Source organism: Mobula hypostoma, chromosome 13, assembly GCF_963921235.1.
Source record: "Mobula hypostoma chromosome 13, sMobHyp1.1, whole genome shotgun sequence".
Classification (NCBI taxonomy): Eukaryota; Metazoa; Chordata; class Chondrichthyes; order Myliobatiformes; family Myliobatidae; genus Mobula; species Mobula hypostoma.
In genome coordinates this window covers 46,410,626-46,432,028 of record NC_086109.1, presented here as the reverse complement: position 1 = coordinate 46,432,028, position 21,403 = coordinate 46,410,626, and the positions used below count along the sequence as shown (strand labels likewise).

Sequence of the window (21,403 nt, the reverse complement as noted above, 5' to 3'; positions counted from 1 at the left end):
TTCTTAAAAAGAATGAAGATCCTACTGATTGTGCATCATACAGACCGATATCTCTTCTGAATGTAGACTCTTAAAATTTTTTCAAAAATTCTAGCAACTAGACTGGAGAAGGTGTTACCTCAAATTATTTCTATGGATCAAACCAGATTTATTAAAAATCGCTATTCATCCTTTAATATTAGGAGGTTAATGAATATTGTTTATACCCCCTCATTTACTACCCCGGAATGTATTATCTCATTAGATGCCGAGAAAGCCTTTGATAGAGTTGAATGGCCTTATCTATTTAATGTTCTTGAGAAATTTAATTTTAATTTGACATTTATATCTTGGATTAAATTGTTATATTACCCCCCGGTAGCCTCGGTTTGTACAAATAATTATAGATCTCCTTTTTTTCCTCTTTTTCGTGGTACTAGGCAAGGTTGCCCTCTTAGTCCTTTACTATTTAATATTGCTCTTGAACCTTTAGCAATTGCTATTCGTGACTCGCCAAATATTGTTGGTATTACCCGTGGAAACGAAATACATAAATTATCATTATATGCAGATGATTTGTTGTTATACATCTCCAACCCGGAGAAGTCAATTCCTGCTATCCTAGATCTGTTTGCTCAATTTAGTAACCTCTCTGGTTACAAATTGAATCTTAGTAAGAGTGAATTATTCCCTTTAAATAAGCATGTACCTATTTATGGACGTTTACCATTTAAATTGGTTACTCATTCATTTATATATTTAGGGATAACAATTACGAAAAAGTATAAAGATTTATTTAAAGCTAATTTTTTACCTTTAATTGATCAGATTAAACTTTTATTTACCAAATGGTCCCCAATCTCTTTGTCTTTGATTGGTTGGATTAATGCTAATAAGATGATCATTTTGCCTAAATTTTTGTATATATTCCAATCGGTTCCAATTTTTATCCCAAAATCTTTTTTTGATAACGTAGATTCAAAACTTTCCTCTTATATTTGGCAGAACAAAAATCCTAGGTTAGGTAAAAGGTATCTGCAGAAATCTAAAAAGGAGGTGGGGCTTGCCTTCCCGAATTTTAGATTCTATTATTGGGCAATTAATATTTGATATTTTAAATTTTGGTTACAAGATTTGGACGCAGCTTTAAACCCTCGTTGGGTAAATCTTGAATCTAATTCATTACAAGGGTTCTCCTTGGGTTCGGTTTTAGGAACTTTACTTCCTTATACTTCTTTTAAATCATATAAACAAATGAACAACCCAATAGTTAAGCATACTTTACGTATATGGTTTCAATTCCTTTCTTTTTAAATCTTTTTATTGAGTAAGTATACAAAAAAGGTAAGCCATATAAACATTAATACAATGTTAAAGTATAATAAAATTCCAAAAGATAACAATACCAAAAAGAAAATACTACAAACAATGTAATTTAAGCATAAGAAACCAAGATAACATAATAGTATACTAAATTTTATATATATCAATGGAAAAAAAAGAAGGAAAAAAAACCCCAAAAAAAAACCCACCGTGCAGCTAACTAAAAGCAAGGCAAAGCAATGGGCTAACTTGAAACCAAACAGAGTTAAACTTAAAATCACGTCCTCAATCCCGACCTCCATTAAAAACAGTGAAAAAAAACAAGAAGGGTAAATATTACATTAAATGAAAATATCGAATAAAAGGTCCCCAAATCTGTTCAAATTTAAATGAAGAATCATAAAGGTTACTTCTAATTTTCTCCAAATTCAAACATAAAATCGTCTGAGTAAACCAAAAAAAGGTAGTTGGAGCATTAAGCTCTTTCCAATGTTGTAAAATACATCTTTTCGCCATTAAAGTAAGAAATGCAATCATTCTACGGGCTGAAGGGGAAAGATTACTAGAAATTTTAGGTAGTCCAAAGATAGCAGTAATAGGGTGAGGAGAGATATCTATATTTAATACCTTAGAAATAATATTGAAAATATCTCTCCAAAAAGTTTCCAAAGTAGGGCAAGACCAAAACATATGAGTTAAAGAGGCTATCTGCCCCGAACATCTATCACAGAAAGGATTAATATGCGAGTAAAAACGCACTAACTTATCTTTGGACATATGTGCTCTATGAACCACTTTAAATTGAATTAGGGAATGTTTAGCACAAATAGAGGAAGTATTAACTAATTGTAAAATCTGCCCCCAATCATCCACAGAAATGGTAAGCCCCAATTCCTGTTCCCAATCTACCCTAATCTTATCAAATGGAGCTTTCCTAAGTTTCATAATAATATTATAAATCATAGCCGATGCACCTTTCTGACATGGATTAAGGTTAATTATCGAATCTAAAATATATATAGGAGGAAGCATTGGAAAGGAAGAAAGTATAGTACTTAGGAAATTTCTAACTTGTAAATATCTAAAAAAATGTATTCTTGATAAGTTATATTTATTAGATAATTGTTCAAAAGACATAAGGGAACCATCTAAAAATAAATCCAAAAACCGTAAAATACCCTTAGTCTTCCAAGTTTGAAAAGCGCGATCCGTAAAAGAGGGAGGAAAAAATATGTTACCTAAAATAGGAATCGCTAACCCGAATTGATTAAGATCAAAAAATTTTCTGAATTGAAACCAAATGCGCAAAGCATATTTAACTATCGGGTTAGAGACCTGCTTAAGACGTTTCGAATCAAAAGGAAGAGAGGAACCTAAAATAGAACCAAGTGTATAACCCTGAACAGATTGTAATTCCAATGCTACCCATTTAGGAATAGATAGTATGTCCCGGTCAAGTAACCAAAATTTCATATGTCGAATATTAATAGCCCAATAATAAAATCTAAAGTTAGGTAATGCTAAACCTCCATCTCTCTTAGCTTTCTGTAAATGTATTTTACCCAGTCTCGGATTCTTATTCTGCCAAATAAATGAAGAAATTTTAGAGTCAACTTTATCAAAAAAAGATTTAGGAACGAAAATTGGTAATGCCTGAAACACATATAAAAATTTTGGCAAAAAAAACATCTTAACTGCATTAATACGACCAATCAAAGTTAAATATAAGGGAAACCATTTAGATGAAAGTTGAGTAATATGGTCTATTAATGGTAAAAAGTTAGTCTTAAATAAATCTTTATGTTTACAAGTAATTTTAATCCCAAGATATGAAAAGTAATTATTAATCAATTTAAATGGAAATTTATAATATAAGGGAAGATGTTTATTAATCGGAAAAAGTTCACTCTTACTAAGATTTAATTTATAACCTGAGAAAAGACCAAATTGTGCTAATAACTCTAAAACAGCAGGAATGGATCTCTCAGGATTAGAAATATATAAAAGTAAATCATCAGCATAGAGTGATAATTTATGGGACTTTAATCCCCGAGTTATCCCAGTAATATTTGAAGATTCTCGAATAGCAATTGCAAGAGGTTCTAATGCAATATCAAATAATAGGGGACTAAGAGGACAGCCTTGTCGAGTACCACGAAAGAGAGGAAAAAAAGGTGAGTTTAAAGAGTTAGTACGAACCGAGGCTACAGGGGAGTGATATAACAGTTTAATCCAGGATATAAATTTCAAGCTAAAATTAAACATTTCAAGCACCTTAAATAAATAAGGCCATTCTACTCTATCAAAAGCTTTCTCGGCATCTAAAGAAATAACACACTCAGGAACATTTTGTGAGGGAGTATAAACGATATTTAACAATGTACGAATATTATAAAAAGAGTAACGACCTTTAATAAAACCCGTTTGGTCTTCCGAAATAATAGAAGGAAGTACTTTTTCTAGTCTATTTGCTAATAACTTAGAAAAAACTTTAGAATCAACATTTAATAAAGATATTGGTCTATAAGATGCACATTGAGCAGGGTCTTTATCCTTCTTTAGTATTAGAGAAATTGATGCTCTATTAAAAGATTCCGGAAGTTTACCAAGTTTCAGAGAAGCCTCAAAAACCTTATAGAGCCAAGGAATCAATAAAGAAGCAAAGCATTTATAAAATTCAACGGTAAACCCATCAGGGCCAGGAGCTTTCCCCAGATTCATAGAAAAAATAACATTCTTAATCTCATCCATTGTAATGGAAGTATCTAATAAAGAAGACATATCCTGTGAAATCTGAGGGAAGTCTAACTTATCTAAAAAATCATTCATATATTTAGAATCTCGAGGAGACTCTGATTGATATAAAGAAGAATAAAAATCACAAAAGGTTTGATTAATCCCCACATGATCCAATATCAATCGATCATTTTGGTTATAAATCTGATTGATTTGAGATTTAACATAATTAGATTTCAATTGATTAGCCAGCAGCTTGCCAATTTTATCACTGTGAACATAAAAATCACTTCTTGTTTTCTTTAATTGGTTTACAATCGAGGACGAGAGTAGTAAACTGTGTTCCATTTGAAGTTCAGTTCTTTGTTTGTATAGCTCCTCAGAAGGAGCCATAACATATTTCTTATCAATTTCTTTAATCTTGTCCACAATTGCCATCTCCTCCTGCTTCTGTTTCTTCCTCAAAGCAACGGAATACGAAATAATCTGACCCCGAATATAGGCTTTAAAAGTGTCCCAAAGAGTGTTAACCGAAATATCTTCTGTATGGTTAATTGTAAAAAAAAGCTCAATCTGTTCATTCATAAAATTAACAAAGTCCGAGTCCTGAAGCAACAGCGAATTAAAACGCCATTGTCTATTGTTTGGTATATTGGCCATAATTTTAATAGAAAGCTTAAGTGGAGCATGATCCGAAATGGTTATAGAATCATAATCACATTTAATCACTGAAGGAATGAGATGAGAATCAATGAAAAAATAATCAATTCTTGAATAGGAATGATGAACATGTGAAAAGAAGGAAAAATCTTTTTCCTGAGGATGCAGAAAACGCCAAATGTCCGTCGACCCAGAATCAGAAAGGAAAAAATTAATCAAATTTGCAGATTTATTAGGTAAAGTCCGTAAAGGAGCCGAACGGTCCAAAGCTGGAGATAAACAGGTATTAAGATCTCCGCCCCAAATCAATGAAAACTCGTTCAAATTCGGAAACTGATCAAACAATGATTTATAAAATTCCGGACAATCCATATTAGGAGCATAAACATTAACCAAAACTACTTTTTTATTAAATAGTAAACCACTAACCAATAAAAATCTACCATTCGGATCAGAGATAATATCCTGTTGTGTAAAAGTAACTGAGGAATCTATAAAAATAGAGACGCCTCGAATCTTAGCATTGGAGTTCGAATGAAATTGTTGTTCCTTCCAGAATTTGAAAAAACGTAGTCTGTCCCCCCTCCGTACATGGGTCTCTTGTAAAAATAAAATTTGTGCTTTAAGTCTCCGGAACACTTTAAAAACTTTTTTCCTTTTAATAGGATGATTAAGACCATTAGTATTCCAGGAGACAAAATTAATAATAGACTCCATAAATCCTAAAGTCAACCCACAACAAGGAGGATTGACGATAGGCGCGACCCACAAACCCGGAGAGGAAACAGAACATACAAAAGATACCGGGGAAAAGGACGCAACCAGTACTTCAATAATGTATATAGCCCAAAGAGAAACAAACTAAAACGTGAAGCCCCTCCCACCACCCCCCGCCCCAAGACCCCAAGGCAAAATCTAAAGCAGACCCGCCAGAAAGAAGCAAGCGCTAAAACTACCCCCATGACTTCCGGTATACGCTCCCTAAAAAAAAGGTATAAATATGAAAAGGATCAGCTAATTGTAAAACAGTAAAAAAATAAGTAAAAAAAAGTTAACTCAATTAAAATACAGACAGAACAGAACAAAAGCCGGAAGATATATATTAAAAAAAACCCACAATAAACCTCAAACTCATAAATAGATACAGCAACAAAAAAAAATAGGATTATTAACATAAAGTGATTATAAAAAGCAAAACAGAATAAAATTTAAAAAAAACTACAAAATTTAAGGCCACACAGGAAATACGTAAGATGACAAAAGGGAAGTAACCACCCAGAATCCCCTGGGAAAAGAAAGAAATGACGCAGTTAAAAAGAAAGTTTAGCAGCCATATTAAGAAATCAAAAATAAACTTTTCTGCCCAGATAGGGCACAGAAAAGTTAAAACCAACCAATTCACAGCCTCCGATCAACGGAGATAATTAAAAAAAGGCAATTAAGATGTTGAAGATGAAAGTTGATCCAGATAACTCTGGGCATCCGATGGAGAATCACAAAAACGAAGGGCTCCATCTAACATGCGAATCCTTAGACGTGCAGGGTACAGCAGCGCTGGTCTTAAATCCATCTTATAGAATTCCGACATCACGGATCTGTAACGGACCCGTTGGTCCCAGATTGGTTTACTGAAATCTTCCACGAATCGGAACCTAAGATCCGAAAAATCAATGAAACCTTTAGATCGAGCGAATCGAAACAGTCTCTCCTTGTCTTGAAAATAATGAAAACGTAAAATAACATGCCTAGGTCTATCTGACCTAGACGAGTATGATGGGATTCTGTGAACACGATCCAGTAGCGGTGGTTGGTCAGGAAATACAGTAGGGAATGCATCTTTTAAAAGTTGAGAGAAATATTTCATGGGGTTGTTGGCTTCAACAGCTTCCCTCACGCCGATCATTCGTAAATTCTGCCGTCGCATTCTCGATTCCAAGTCAGAGTTTTTAAAAGTCAAAAAGTCAAGTTTCTTCTTCATTACATTAATTGTTTCTTCGATTTTCCCCATCTTAAGTTCACTTTGTTGCGCGAATTTTTGAAGATCAGATATAGCCGACTGATGTTCCGCAATAAATGTTTGCATCTTATCCATTGAATCGGCAATTTTCTGGAGATTAGTTGAGATTTCCTTATGAATCAGGTCTTTAACAGAGCCTGCAATTTCCGTACGAATCATCTCCCTAACAGAGGTTGAAATTTCCCTCTGAATTAACTCCGATATCGCTTTCAAAGTCACCGGTGATTCAGTCGGGGGGAAATCCGTAACTTTCGGTTTAACCGGAGGTTTACCATCCTTGCCGTTTTTCCCGTTCTTAGACATAGCAGATCTAAGTATCATCCAATTGTCGGAGAATTCAGTTTAATTCAAAGTATTGTAAGAATTGATGCCTTAATAGTTAATTAAAGTATAGCTGACCATAGAGAAAAAAAAACTCAGAGGTAATGGAGCGAGTGAAGAACGCGACTTCACTCCATGAGCGCTACCGGAAGTCTCCCCATGTATATGGTTTCAATTCCGAAGATTTTTTGGGTTTAATCAATTTATTCTAGCAAGTCCTATTATATCAAATTTTCTTTTTCAACCTTCTACGATGGATCAAGCTTACTTTGATTGGAAAACCAAAGGTATAATATCTTTTCGCGATTTATTCTTGGATAACTGTTTTATGTCTTTTGATCAACTCTCTAATAAATATAACTTACCCAGATCTCACTTTTTTAGATATCTACAGATTAGAACCTTTTTAATTACTATCTCTTATAATTTTCCACATCCATATCCAATGGACACTTTGGAAAAAATCTTAGATTTAAATCTCTCTCAGAAAAGTGTAGTAGCAATTATATATAATATAATTATGAATCTATGTCCTGATGCTTCTAATAAAATCAAAGCTGACTGGGAAAGAGAACTTGAGATTAATATACCGACTGAAAAATGGGAAAAAATTCTTCCTTTGGTGAATTCATCCTCTGTATGTGCTAAGCATAGGTTGGTACAGTTTAAAGTAGTGCTCATATGTCCAAAGATAAACTATCTCGTTATTACTCATATTAATCCAATATGTGACAGATGTCATTCCGAGATAGCTTATTTAACCCACATGTTCTGGTCATGTCCCTTGTTGGAGAAATATTGGAAAGATATTTTCGATATTATTTCAACGGTCCTAAATATAGACTTACAACCTCATCCAATTACTGCTATCTTTGGACTACCAATGATAGACTTAAATAATTTAACCTCTTCATCACGAAGAATGATTGCATTTCTTACTTTAATAGCTAGAAGGTCCATTTTGTTGAATTGGAAAGAGATCAACCCTCCTACTGTATTTCATTGGTTTTCACAAACTATGGTGTGTTTGAATTTGGAGAAAATTAGAAGTGCAGTTTATGACCCTTCTATTAAGTTTGAAAAAACTTGGAGGCCATTCATTCAGCATTTTCATTTGATGTAATTTGATCATTTCCAAACTTGTTTTATCTCCCTGTACTGTTGTTGGAGGGGATTGGAGTCGTCGACACTAAGGTTTTCTTCTTTTCCATTTTTAAGTTGTTAGTTTTGCCCAAGTCTTTTAGGTTAGTTGATCAATTTTGTTTTTCTTTGGGGATGGGTTTTTTTTTGTTTTGTTTTTTTTTCTTTTTCATTTTTTTTTCCAGTTTTTTTTTATTTTGTATTATCCGTGGTTAGTTCTACATGTTTGGGAGCTTTGTTAATTTCCACTACTTGGTTTTGCAATTAATTTTTTTAAGTGTAACATTACATCTCCTTCTATTTGTATTATGGCTATGTTCTGTTTCTGTATTTTGAAATTAATAAAAAGCAAAAAAAAAAGAAAAAAAAATCACAGATCTCCTTGAGGTATGTAACAGACGGTAAAATCTTTTCTATTAAAAGTTTAAAGCGTTGCATCACAACAAACAATTTATTGTTGAAATACAGTTTGTGTTGATGATAACATGTAAGATTTGGTTCATTATTACTGATTTGTATTTTTCAGATTTTTTTTATATAATTATCTTTTTTATCTTTCTGGCAAGTGTTGCAGAGCAGTAGTTTATGGAGTTGTTATAGTGATGAAAATCAAGTAGTACCAAGTGGTTAGTGTTGCACAGGTCTTCAATTTATAGTCTTTAAAAATATTCCATCCTGTGATTGTTGCTTAGAACCTGGTGAACTTCTGTATTTTAATAGTTTCGTGCTACGTAAATATTACTGTCAAATATCAGGACCATACCATTAACAGATATCTGTATTAAGGGCATTCTAGCCCTAAGACAGGCACACAGTGCCAGTAATTAGTATTTTATATTGCTTTGTGTTGTACCCAATGTTTATTGGAAGCTTGTAGTCATAACTTTTCCAGTTGGAAATACTCGATGTTGATCCTTTATAAGATTATTATTAAACTTGACTCTTTGAAATACTGCAAAAAATCTAACCACATTGTCATTGACCTCTGGTGTCTTAAGTTATTGGAAGTGCCACTATCTATATATAGTAGCACATGTCAGCAAGTGTGTAAGTATTCACGGATGAGCTGGGATCCTTTCCTTTGAGACACTGTTTCACTCTTTAACAGCACCCCTAAACAATGTATTCAAGCATGGTTTTAAAACTGAATTTTGTAGTTAATATGATTAACTGCTGTGTATATTTGGTTAGGTTTTAAACATTCCTGATTCAAAATAGTTTTTAAACTTTGGTTAAGTTTTAAACTCTCCTGACTCAAAATCTCCTTTTGTGCTGAATGGTCAAACATCTTGTACTATTGAACCAATAGTATGTTCACCATAAGGGCTACAGCAGACTGAGGGTGACTCACCATCAGTTTCTTGAAAACTTCTGCCATAGCCAACTATATCCACACTTGTTTGAATTCAAAGGAAACAAGTATTTCAATAAGTAGGAGAACTCAGAAATTTAACGTTTTTGTTGAGGAAATGGTAAGATAATTCAGAGGAGGGTAGTGGACATTTTCTGTGTGGACTTCAGTAAAGTATTTGACAAGATCCTTCCTGTTGCGCAGGCCATAAGATGAAAGTTGAATGGGATCCGTGGTGATTTGGTGAACTGGATCCAAACTTGGCTCATAGAATACAGGATAGTGTGAGAGGATTGGTTTATCCTGACTGAAGGACTATAAACAATGCTGTTCTGATGGGATCTCCTCTTTTTTTTTGGTATTTATGGATACCAAGAATTGTTGTTAAAGGATGCCACGGGATAGAGATAATCTGGAAAATTGGACAGAGACTGGCAGATGGAGCTGGATCTGAAATAGTGAGGTGTTGCATTTTCAAAGGTCAGATGCAAAAGCATAGTCTTCACTAAATAGCAGGAGCCACAGAAGCTTTGATGTAAAGGGGGAGTCTTTAAGTGGATTGGGTAGTACAGAAGGTGTGCAGCACGGGAACAGAAATTTGGCCCATAAAGATTATCATGGCAATTTAAGACCAGAATACATAAGAGCAGAATTAGACGATTCGACCTACACTTCTCCCTGCACTTGGTCTATATCCCTCCGTTCCCTGCCTGTTAATGTGCCTGGATAATGCCTCTTCAACGTGACCATTTTAACTGTTTCCACCATCTCCCCTGGCAGTGCATACTAGGCACTTAATTCTCTGCTTAAAAAAAACTTGCAATATAAATCTCGTATAAACTTAGTCCTTCTCACCTTAAAGCTGTGTCCTTCAGTATTTGACCATTACACCTGAGAAAGTGACTGCCTTTCACAGAGAAAACAAAAGTTTGTCCAACCTCTCCTTTTAACGAATGCTGTTTAATCCCTGTGAAATTTTGGCACCCTCTCCAAAGCCTCCACATTCTTTCTTTAATGGTATACCTAGAAGTGCACACAATACTCCAGATGTGGTTGGTTACCGAATCTACAGAAAACTGAACAGTTTAAAATTGTTCTGAATTTATTAGAACACTTCCAAGTACGTACATTGCAAGATGAGCCTGCAGCAGTTAAATGTTTAATTTCTGTACATCTTAAATCAACACTAAGATTGTCAGGTAAATATTATATAAAATAATACTTCCTATATGAAACAATTTCTCAGTTTAAAAAGTTTGTGTAATTCATAAATGTGTATTAATCCACATTGTCAGTTTATCTGACTTGGACATCTGTACATCATAACTGTGAGTAAGATGTAGGCAGATGATTAGTTGATTGTGTACCTGACCACCTATTCTCCCATGGGATGTGCCAGTAGTCGAGATGTAGAGCAGAGAAGTTGAGCCAAGGGGCCCAGACTTGTACTATCTATGGTTGGTACAAGTTGCACCATTATTAGGTGGAGCAACTGTCCTTATTTTTTTTTTAAAAGCGAGTCCATGCAAGTTGTTTTCTCTTTGCATTTGATGTCTAATAATTCAGCATATTCAAAAACAAATTGGTTTTTATTTTGTTAAAAAAAATGTCAAACTAACAGAGACATTCTAAGACAATTAAGGAAGATCTTTGACAATTTGTCCTAAGATCATTAGGGCATTAAAGAAACTGGTCCCTGGAATCCACATGCCACCTGATTTCTCTGGTCATCCCATTCTGCCCAGTTGGACAGCCCCAGAATCTATACCCCCGTTTTCATTAATCCTACAAAAATGCAATGGTACTCTGTCCATGTGAATAGTGTGCACTGTTGACTAAGTACTGAAGTAGGCCAATATTACTTGATCTCACCAGTAGAGGGTACTGTACTCTTATAGGTTGCATGCACATACCCAATATAGAACACATCAGGAGTTTTTTTGACTGGGCTCAAAGAGCATCATTTCAGATCTCAATGTGCTACAGGGAAGTTCATTCAGCAATGGAGAGGCATTTGTGAAATTCAGAGTAATTCTGTTCGAAAGCTGTGAATTTAGAAGGGATCTGTTGAACTCAGGAACTGTTAGGGTGAGTCTGAGGTGGCATTATCCTTGCTGAACAAAGAAGTTTGAAACTATGATTTAGCATGTTGTACCTGTCAGTTTGCTCCAGTGCTAGACTTCACATGGATTAGGGCAGTGGAATCCAATCCTGTCGGGACACCATTATTATGCAGGGAATTGCCAGTCCTATTTCAGACCTGGTGTAGTATCAGAGACCCCCTTGGATTAAATGGGGGTTCTTAGCCAGCAGATTAGGAGGGCAAAAGAAAATGTAATGTTTTACAGTAGTTAAATGGGTTTATTTGAAAGTATTTGTTCATGTACTGCAGCTTTATTTCTTAGAAATAATATTTTTATTTCAATTCTAATTGATCTTAAGTGATTCTGTCAGACATTTCATCCCTTTCAAGTTCATTTGCTACTTATAACTTCTGAAGAAGACAAAATCCTTCATTTTTTCCCCATCTGTTGGCATCTATGGGTTATCCAGGGTAGAGCTGAGATCCAGGCACCTACTTAAGGTTATGGAGGGCAAGCAAGTTTGGCCTTCTGCATCAGAAACTAGTGTGCAGGAACAGTGGACAATGACACCGAGTGGTAGCTTGATCCAGGAACAATGTAGACCAATGTATTATTGAACTATGCACAGGGAACCTCAGTTACCCAAGAAGATGTTGTGGATAATTCAAAACACATTAAAAGCCTTCAAACTATTGCACACTACAGGGCATCATGTTGCTAGACTGCTGCCATTGTGGAGTTTGCATATTTATCACTCGCTGCTCTTCCTGGAAGAGCAGGACATTTGCGCACAGAAGAGCGGCCCTTGAAATATCTGCATGTTTAATTTTAAAGTGAGTAAATTTCTTCCTGGCTCACTGAATACCAAATGGAATGTTCGGTTGACCCTTGACATTAAAAATCTTTGTGTAATTAACAAAGCCCACAAGGCTGGAGTAGTTATTACATCTTCTGAAAGCTTCAGAGCAAGAGGATGTGGTGGATCAGTTCAATTTTTGGAGACTGAAAACCTGAGAATTTACCTTAGCCTTGTTCCTTTCATAGCTGTTGTGATGCAGACTAACCGTCTTCATTAGTCCTGATGAAGGGTCTCGGCCCGAAATGTCAGCTGTACCTCTTCCTAGAGATGCTGCCTGGCCTGCTGCGTTCACCAGCAACTTTGATGTGTGTTGCTTGAATTTCCAGCATCTGCAGAATTCCTGTTGTTTGCAATTTACTTTCAGTTGCATTTGCTTTCACAATCACCTCTAAAATGCATATTAATCAGACAAACAAATTTGTGAATTTTGGGGAGAGAAAATTAAGCAATGAGTTATGTGAATCTTGATTTAAGATCTGCAAGAATGTGTTTTAATTTTCTTATAAGTGAGTATTTTAGTGTGTAGTATCTCATGAAGATATTTTTCAGGATCTGCAGATGAGCACTTGATATGAAAGATTTGTTTTCATTTAGGATTCGGATGTGAAGGAAACTCGAGAAGACCCTGAAGAGGATGAGAATCCCTATGAATTTTTACTGACTGCAGAAACAAAGAAATTAACCCATTTGGACAACTTCCAATATAAAGCAGAGAATACAGGTACTGTGTGTATGTGCTGTTTCTGAAATCAACTTGGGCAATTTAAATGGCAGATCTACTGCAGCTTGATTTGTTCTTAAAGATCATTCTTCAATTTTTTGTGAAGTTAAATAATTATATATCAAAATTAGACAACCTACTCACAGCGGACAATGTGAGCAGCGATCATTTTCGTGTTCTAAATGAGATTCTGCGGATGTTGGAATTCCAGTGTAACATACACAAAAACTGCTGGAGGAACATAACAGGTCAGAAGGTATCTGGAGAGGAATAAACAGTTGATGTTTTGGGTTGAGACCCTTCATTGGTACTGCAAGGGAAGGGGGAAGAAGCAGAATAGTAAGCTGGGAGAAAGGGGAAGGAGTACAGGCTGGCAGGTGATGTGTGAAACCAGGTGAGGAGGGAAGATGGGTGGGGGAGGGGTGAAGTATGAAGCTGGAAACATCGATTTCTCTAACTTTCAGTAATTTCTCCACACTTCTCTTTCTTTTACAATTCCTCATTCTGACTCCCTTCTTACCCTTTCTAATCATCTTCCTCTGGTGACTTTTCTGCTTCCCTTTTTCCCATGTTCCATCTCCTTTTGTGAGCAAATTTCCCCTTCTTCAGCCCTTCACCTGTGCCACATACCACGTCTCAGCTTCTTACTTCATCCCCTCCACCCCAGAATTTACTTGCAAAACTCAGGCAACTTACTTTCAGTTGCATTTGCTTTAACAATCACTTTTAAAATGCGTATTAATCAGATCAGGCATAGGTGTAGAATGTTCAGACAGAGGTAATTACCTCTGACATACTGACAGTATGCAAATATTAATTATTGTTCAGAATGTTTTATTTAGCAATACAGCACAGAGTAGGCTCTTCTAGTGCTTCGAGCCATGCCGCCCCAGCAATTCTGACAACCCGGATTTAACACTATGCTAATCGTTGACAAATTTCAATGACTAATTAACCTACTGGTACGTCTTCGGACTGTGGGAAGAAACCAGAGGACCCGGAGAAAACTGGCGTATTACATGAGGAGGATGTGCAGAGTGTCACTGGAATTGAACTCTGAACTCTGGAACACCTCAAGCTGTGATAGTGTTGCACTAACTGCTGGGTTACAGTTGTCATAGATATTTTCCTGGAACAAAAACTGTGCATAAATATGTGGTTGAAGAGTGATATAACAATTAAGTTTGTCTACTAGTGAAACATGTTCATTGGGCATTATCTGACAGACTTCTGAAAATTGAACTAAATTATGAATATCTGAAGCAGAAGGAACTGATAGAATTCAGAAAGTACTGCATTTTAGTCACCTATCTTACAGGAGATGAAATGTAAGGTGAAATCAGTGCTGCTTCAGTTGTATAGAATCTTAGCCAGGCACATACAATAATTGCATACTGCATTTGCAGTTAGAAGAGAGATGAATGATAAAACACAGCAGCACAGATATGTGCCCCTCTTCCTATGATATTGGGCTAATCAATAAAAACCTACTCCATTATCAATCCTGTCCTTCCATTCTGTGCAGGCCATAACCCTTTATTATTTTTACAAACATGAGCCTATCAAGTTGAAGTTTAGTTGTCACTCAACTACACAAATACAGCCAAACGAAACAGTGTTACTCCGGGGCCAAGGTGCGAAACACAGTACCAACAGTCACACACAGCACAAGGCACCTATAAGGTAGCAAGCACATATAAGATATCAGTAAAATACAGTCACACAAAAAATATAATCTGAGACCGTCAGTCCATGAATGTTGCAGGAGCTGGCAGCTTGTCTTCTGCCGAGTGAACACTGGGGGGCAGCATCGACTACAGCTTGGACACCATGCCATACCACCTCCAGTGGAGTGCTCCTGCTCCAACTCTGCCTCCACCTCTCTGCTGGGCAGCTGTAAACAGGTGACACAGTGGCTTGAGGCCTAGTCATCACTACAACTGAGAAGATGCAATCCCCCCCCCCCCCCCACCCCGGCAGTTTGCCAATAAACCAGTGAATTGGACAAGTAGCATTCCATGTTAACAATGTTCAACAGAATCTTGCAATCACAAGAAAAATGACTAAGACAATCACCAGCTGTTCGACTGCACAGCTCCTTCACGCACCAAGTCCAGCCTCTTCAGTTCCTCTGCTAATGGGCAACTTGCTGATGGGGTAGACCTGCAGTACTTTAAGTTCTTAATGTCCAGCAGGATCCTGCAGTCGTAAAAAAATGCATTTTAAAAGGACGTTAACACCTTTGATTGACCCTGTAGAAGCTGCTGCAATCAACTGTGCCACATCTTACTGGAAGTTAGAGGAGCTCTAAAGAGAAAAGCCCTCGTTCACTTAAACACTCATCATAAAATGCATTCTGTGATCAGGCAGTATCCTGGTAAATCTCCTCAGCACCCTCTACGCTCTTTAGCAAATATGTTTCAGGTAATGAATGGATTCGGAAGTTGGAGAATGTTAGCATTTCAAAAGTGTCAACTTAATATTTTGAATTAGCCCGATTAGCTCTTCTAGATATAAAAGGTGGCTGGAATCTAAAGTCCAAAAGGGCTATAAATGTAGGGCCAATGAAAACAGTAAAGACTGAGAGTGACAGGTCTTTATTTGTTAGGGACTTTAAGGATTGTGCATCAAAGCTGGCTAAAAGGAGTTGAAGTGCAGTACATCATAGTTACCAGAAAGGAATAGCTTTGAACCGCTCATTGGCTGACTTTCATTCTATTTTTTCCCCAAGTCCCCATAAACACATTTAAGATTCTAGTAAATATTTGGCAGAATCCCAAGTAAATATCATATGGCTGATGAATTTGCAGATCAAGGTTTGTGGTATTTTTTTGTGAAAATGCTCCTTGAAACACTTGTTAACAGCACTATTGGATCTGCTATTAGGGAATGAGACAGGTCAGGTGACAGAAGCTTGTGTAGAGTAACAATTTGCATCTAGTGACCACGATGTCATGAGTTCCTAAGTAAATAGGCAAAAAGATAGGTCTGGTCCATGGGCTGAGATTATAAATTGAAGAAAGGCCAATTTTGATGGTATCAGAAATGATATGGCAAGTGTTGGTTGGGACATGCTGTTTCCTGGCAAAGGTGTACTTGGAGAGTGGGAGGCCTTCAAAAGTGCAATTTTGAGAGCACAAAGCTTGTATTATTTGTCAGAATAAAAGGTAAGGATAAAAGTTGTAGGGAAACTTGGTTTTCAAGAGATATTGCAGCCCTGGTTAAGAAAAAAAATAAAGGTGCATAGCTGGTATAGGTAGGTAGGATCAAATGAGGTGCTAATGTAGTTTAAGAAATGCTGTCAGAATGGCTAAAAGAAGGCATGAGGTTGCTCTAGCAGACAAGGTGTAGGAGGATCGTAAGTGGTTATACAGATGTGTTGATAGCAAGTGACAAAAATGAACCTGTGGAAGATCAGAATGGTAATTCATGTGTGGAGCCAGAACACATGGGGGAAGATATTAAATAGATTTATTTTGCATCTCTGTTTACTCAGGAGACAGACACAGAGTCTATAGCAGTGAGGCAAAGCAGCATCAACTTCATAGACCCTGTACAGATTACAAAGGAGGAGGAGTTTGCTATCGTGAGTCAAATCAAGATGGATAAATCCCCAAAGCCTGACAAGGTGGTCCCTCAGATCCTATGGGAGACAAGTGTAGAAATTGCTGGGGTCCTTTCAGAGATATTTAAATCAACGTGAGAGGTATCAGAGGATTGGAAGATAGCCAATGTTGTCCCAATGTTCAAGAAGGGCTCTAAACAAACAGCAAGAATTCATAGGCCGGTGAGTCTGAAATCAGTAGTGGGAAAGTTATTGGAAGATTTTCTAATGGAGCAGATATATAAATATTTGGATGGACATGGATTGATTAAGGATAGTCAGCATGGCTTTGTGCGTGGTAGGTCATGTCCAACCAATCCTTAGTGTTTTTTTTTCAAGGAAGTTACCAGGAAAGTGGATGAAGGCAAGGCAGTGATGTTGTTGATATGGACTTTAGCAAGGCATTTGACAAGATCCTGCATGGGAGTTCGGTCAAGAAATTGCAGTCACTCAACACTCGAGGTAGTAAATTGGATTAGACATTGGCTTTGTGGGAGAAGCCAGAGAGTGGTAGTAGATGGTTGCCTCTCTGACTGGAGGCCCTGTGACGAGTGGAGTGCCGCTGGGTTTGTTGTTTGTCATCTATATCAATGATCTGAATGATGATTTGGTTAACTGGATCAGCAAATTTGTGGATGACACCAAGACTATGGGTGTATTGGACAATGATGAAGGTTATCATGGCTTACAGAAGGATCTGCATCAGCCGGAAAAATGTGCTGAAAAATGGCAGATGGAATTTAATGCAGACAAGTGCAAGTTTTTGCACTTTGGTAGGACCAACCAGGGTAGATCTACCTTAGTGAATGGTAGGGCACTGAGTGGTGTGGTAGCACAAAGGGATATGGGAATAGAGGTCCATGATTTGTTGAAAGTGGCGTCACAAGTAGATAGGGTTGTAACGAAAGCTTTTGGCACATTGGCTTCATAAATCATAAATCATATTAACAGCAGATGGGATGTTATGTTGCTGTAGTACGAGACATTGGTGAGGCCTAATTTGGAGTATTGTGTGCAGTTTTGGTCACTTAGCCACAAGAAGGATGTTGCCTGCTCTGCAGGACCTGAGTTAGAAGGAAAAATTTGAATAGGTTAGACTTTATTCCTTAGTATGTAGAAGATTGAAAGGAGATTTGATAGAGGTATACAAAATTGAGGGGTTTAGATAGAGTAAATACGAACAGGCTTTTTCCACTGAGGTTCGGTGTGACTACAACCAGAGGCCATGGGTTAAAGGTAAAAGCTGAAAAGTTTAAGGGGAGCATGAGGGAAAACTTCACTCAGGGTTGTGGGAATGTGGAATGAGATGCTTGCATAAGTGGTGTATGCAAGCTCAATTTCAACTTCTAAGTGAAATTTGGATAGGTACATGGATGGTGGAGGTATGCAGGGCTATGGTCCAGGTGCAGGTTGATGGGAGTAGGCAGTTTAAATGTTTTTTGGCGTGCTCAAGATGGGTCAAAGGGTCTGTTTCTATGCTGTAATTCTCTATGACTCTACTACAAGGGAAATGACAATGCTTGAACATACTAATCAATGATCAACATCATAGACATTTAGATTGATCAGTGTGAATCGCATTATTAGAAAGTAAATTGCTGTATATGGATGAGAAATGGGAACAACGTCAAAGGATATACTTGGTCTTGGGAGCTTGAAATCAAAGAGTATACTTTGTATCGAATGGACAGGCAAGAAGGCATAGGTGGTGGTGTGGCTCTGTTGGAAAGAGATGGAATTGCATCTTTAGAAAAAGATGTCATAGGGTCAGAGAATGTTGAACCTTTGTGCATGGAGTTAAGAAACTGCAAGGGTTTTAAAAAAATTCATGGGAATCATTTATAGGTCTCCAAATAGTAGCCAAGATGTGGGGTTGAGATTGCAAAGGGGGGCTGGAAAAGGCGTGTAATACGGGGTAATGTCACATTTGTAATGGGGGACTTCAATTGGGAAAATCGGGTTGATGTCGGATTGCAAGAGGGAGAATTTGAATGCCTACGAGATGGCTTTTTAGAGCAGCATGTGTTTGAACCTACTTGGGAAAAGGCCATCTTAGATTGGGTGTTATGCAACGACTCAGATCTTATTAGGGAGCTTCAAGTAAAGAACCCTTAGAAGGCAGTGATCATAATATGATTGAATTCATACTTTTATTTGTGAGGGAGAAGCAGAGCTCACATGTATCAGTATTGCAATGGAATAAAGGGAATTACAGAGGCATAAAAGAGGAGCTTGCCCAGATGGATTGGAGGAGGATACTGCGGAGATGACAGCAGAGCAGAGATGGCTGAAGTTTCTGGGAATAGTTCACAAGGCACAGGATAGATGTATCCCACAGAAGTTCTCAAATGGCAGGGGTAGGCAACCATGATTGACAAGGGAAGTTAAGGACTGCATGAAAGCCAAAGAAAGAGCATATAAGGTAGCAAAACTGAGTAATTGGGAGGCTTTTAAAATCCAACAAAAGGCAACTAAAAAAACTATGCGGGCAAAAGATGAAATACAAGGACAAACTAGCCAATAACATAGAGCAGGATACCAAAAGTTTTTTCAGTTATAGAAAGAGTAAAAGAGCGGTGAGAGTTGATATTGGACCACTGGAAAATGATGCTGTTGAGGTAGTAATGGGGGGGGGGCAAAGAAATGGCAGATGAACTTAATTAGTACTTTGCATCAGTTTACACGGTGGAGGACACTAGCAGTATGCCAGAGGTTCATGAGTATCAGATAGCAGGAGTAAGTGCCGTAAAATAAGAAAAAGTGTTAAGCTAACTGAAAAAGGTGGATAAGTCACCTGGACCAGATGGACTACATCCAACAGTCCCAAGAGAGGTTGCAGAAGAGATAACAGATGCATTGGTTATGATCTTTCAAGAATCACTTGATTCTGGCATGGTCCCGGAGGACTGGAAAATTGAAAATGCCACTCCACTCTTAAAGAAGGGAGGATGGGAGAAGAAGGAAATTATTGGCCAGTTAGCCTAACCTCAGTAGTTGGGAAAGTGTTGGAGTTCGTTAAGGATGAGGTTTCAGGGTACTTGGAGACTAATGATAAGATAAGTAAAAGTCAACATGGTTTCTCCAAAGGGAAGTTTTGCCTGACAAATCCATTAGATTTCTTCAAGGAAGTTAGCAGCAAGGTGGACAAAGGCGAGGCAGTGGATGTCATTTACTTGGATTTTCAGAAGGTGCCACACATGAGGTTGCTTAACAAGGTACAATCCAGAGGTGTTACAGGAAAGTTACTGGCATGGATAGAGTAATGGCTGACAGCATGAGGCAGCGATGGGAATAAAGGGGGCCTTTTTTGGTTGGCTGCTGGTGACTAGTAGTGTTCCTCGGGTCAGTATTGGGATCGCTACTGTTCACATTGTCTGTTAGTCATCTAGATGATGGAATTGATGGCTTTGTGGCAAAGTTTGTGGATAATACAAAGATAAGTGGAGGGTAGATAGTGCTGAGGAAGCAATGTGATTGCAGCATGTCTTAGACAATTTGGAAGTATGCCAAAAATTGGCAGGTGGAATACACGGTTGGGAAATGTCTGATAATGCATTTTGATAAAAGAACAATAGTGCGAACTATTATCTAAAAGGGGTGAACGTTCACACGTCAGAAGCAAAGGGACTTAGAAGTCCTCATGCAAGACTCCCAGAAGGTTAATTTACAGGTTGAATCTGTGTCAAAGAAGGTAAATGCAATGTTGGCATTTATTTCAAGGGGAATAGAATACTAAAGTAGGGAGATGATGCTGAGGCTTTATAAGACACCTGTCATGTTGCATTTGAAGTAGTATCAACAGTTTGGAGCCCCGTATCTCAGAAAGGATGTGTTGTCATTGGAGAGAATCCATAGGAGATTCATGAGGATGATTCCAGGAATGAAGGGAATTAACATATGGGGAGCGTTTGGCAGCTTTGGGCCTGTACTCACTGGAATTTAGAAAAACATAGAGGGATCCCTTTGAAAGTTACTGAATGTTGAAAGGACTAGATAGGGCGGATGTGGAGAGGATGTTTGCTATGGTGTGGGTATCCAGAACTAGAGAGCACAGCCTCTAAATTGAGGGATGACCTTTCAGAATGGAGATAAGGAGGAATTTCTTTTGCCAGAGAGTGGTGGATCTGTAGAATGCTCTGCCACAGACTGTGGTGGAGGCCAAATCCATGTTGGAGCTTGGAGAGCGAACAGCAGATATGGGCAATTCAAAAATGAAAGGTAAGAGTGCCGTTGCTACAGGTGGCAAAATGAAGGAATACAAAGATTTAAAATAAAATGCATTGCCTTTCCCTGTGCAATGGCAAGGAAGAAATGAGGATGAAGCAAGATTCAACATTTCAACATGCTTAAGACTATCATTACTTCCAAATAATATGTAAAATGGGTGGTTCATTGAGCCCATTCAGACTTGAGGTAATGGAGGTTGTTTACAAGAAATCAGCAGTTAATTTAATCATATTATATCATACTAAATGGCCAGCTGGTGGCATAGTGGCATCGGCACCGGACTTCGAAGCGAAAATTCCCAGGTTCGAGCCCAGCCGGCTCCCCAGGCACGCTTTCCATCCGTGCTGGGTTGAGCGTCGACCTGGTAAAAAGGAAATTGCC

General features: G+C 37.5%; 1 protein-coding gene across 8 annotated transcripts in view; it reads left to right on the top strand.

The window, feature by feature from the left end:
* Window positions 1–21,403, top strand: part of LOC134355570 (ankyrin repeat and SAM domain-containing protein 1A-like) — a 441,540-nt gene that overhangs the window by 177,167 nt on the left and 242,970 nt on the right. For all 8 annotated transcript variants that reach the window (XM_063065625.1, XM_063065619.1, XM_063065621.1 and 5 more), the window contains one exon: window positions 13,065–13,191. In XM_063065625.1, coding sequence (XP_062921695.1) covers window positions 13,065–13,191 — 127 coding nt within the window. The remainder of the gene's footprint in view (window positions 1–13,064; window positions 13,192–21,403) is intronic.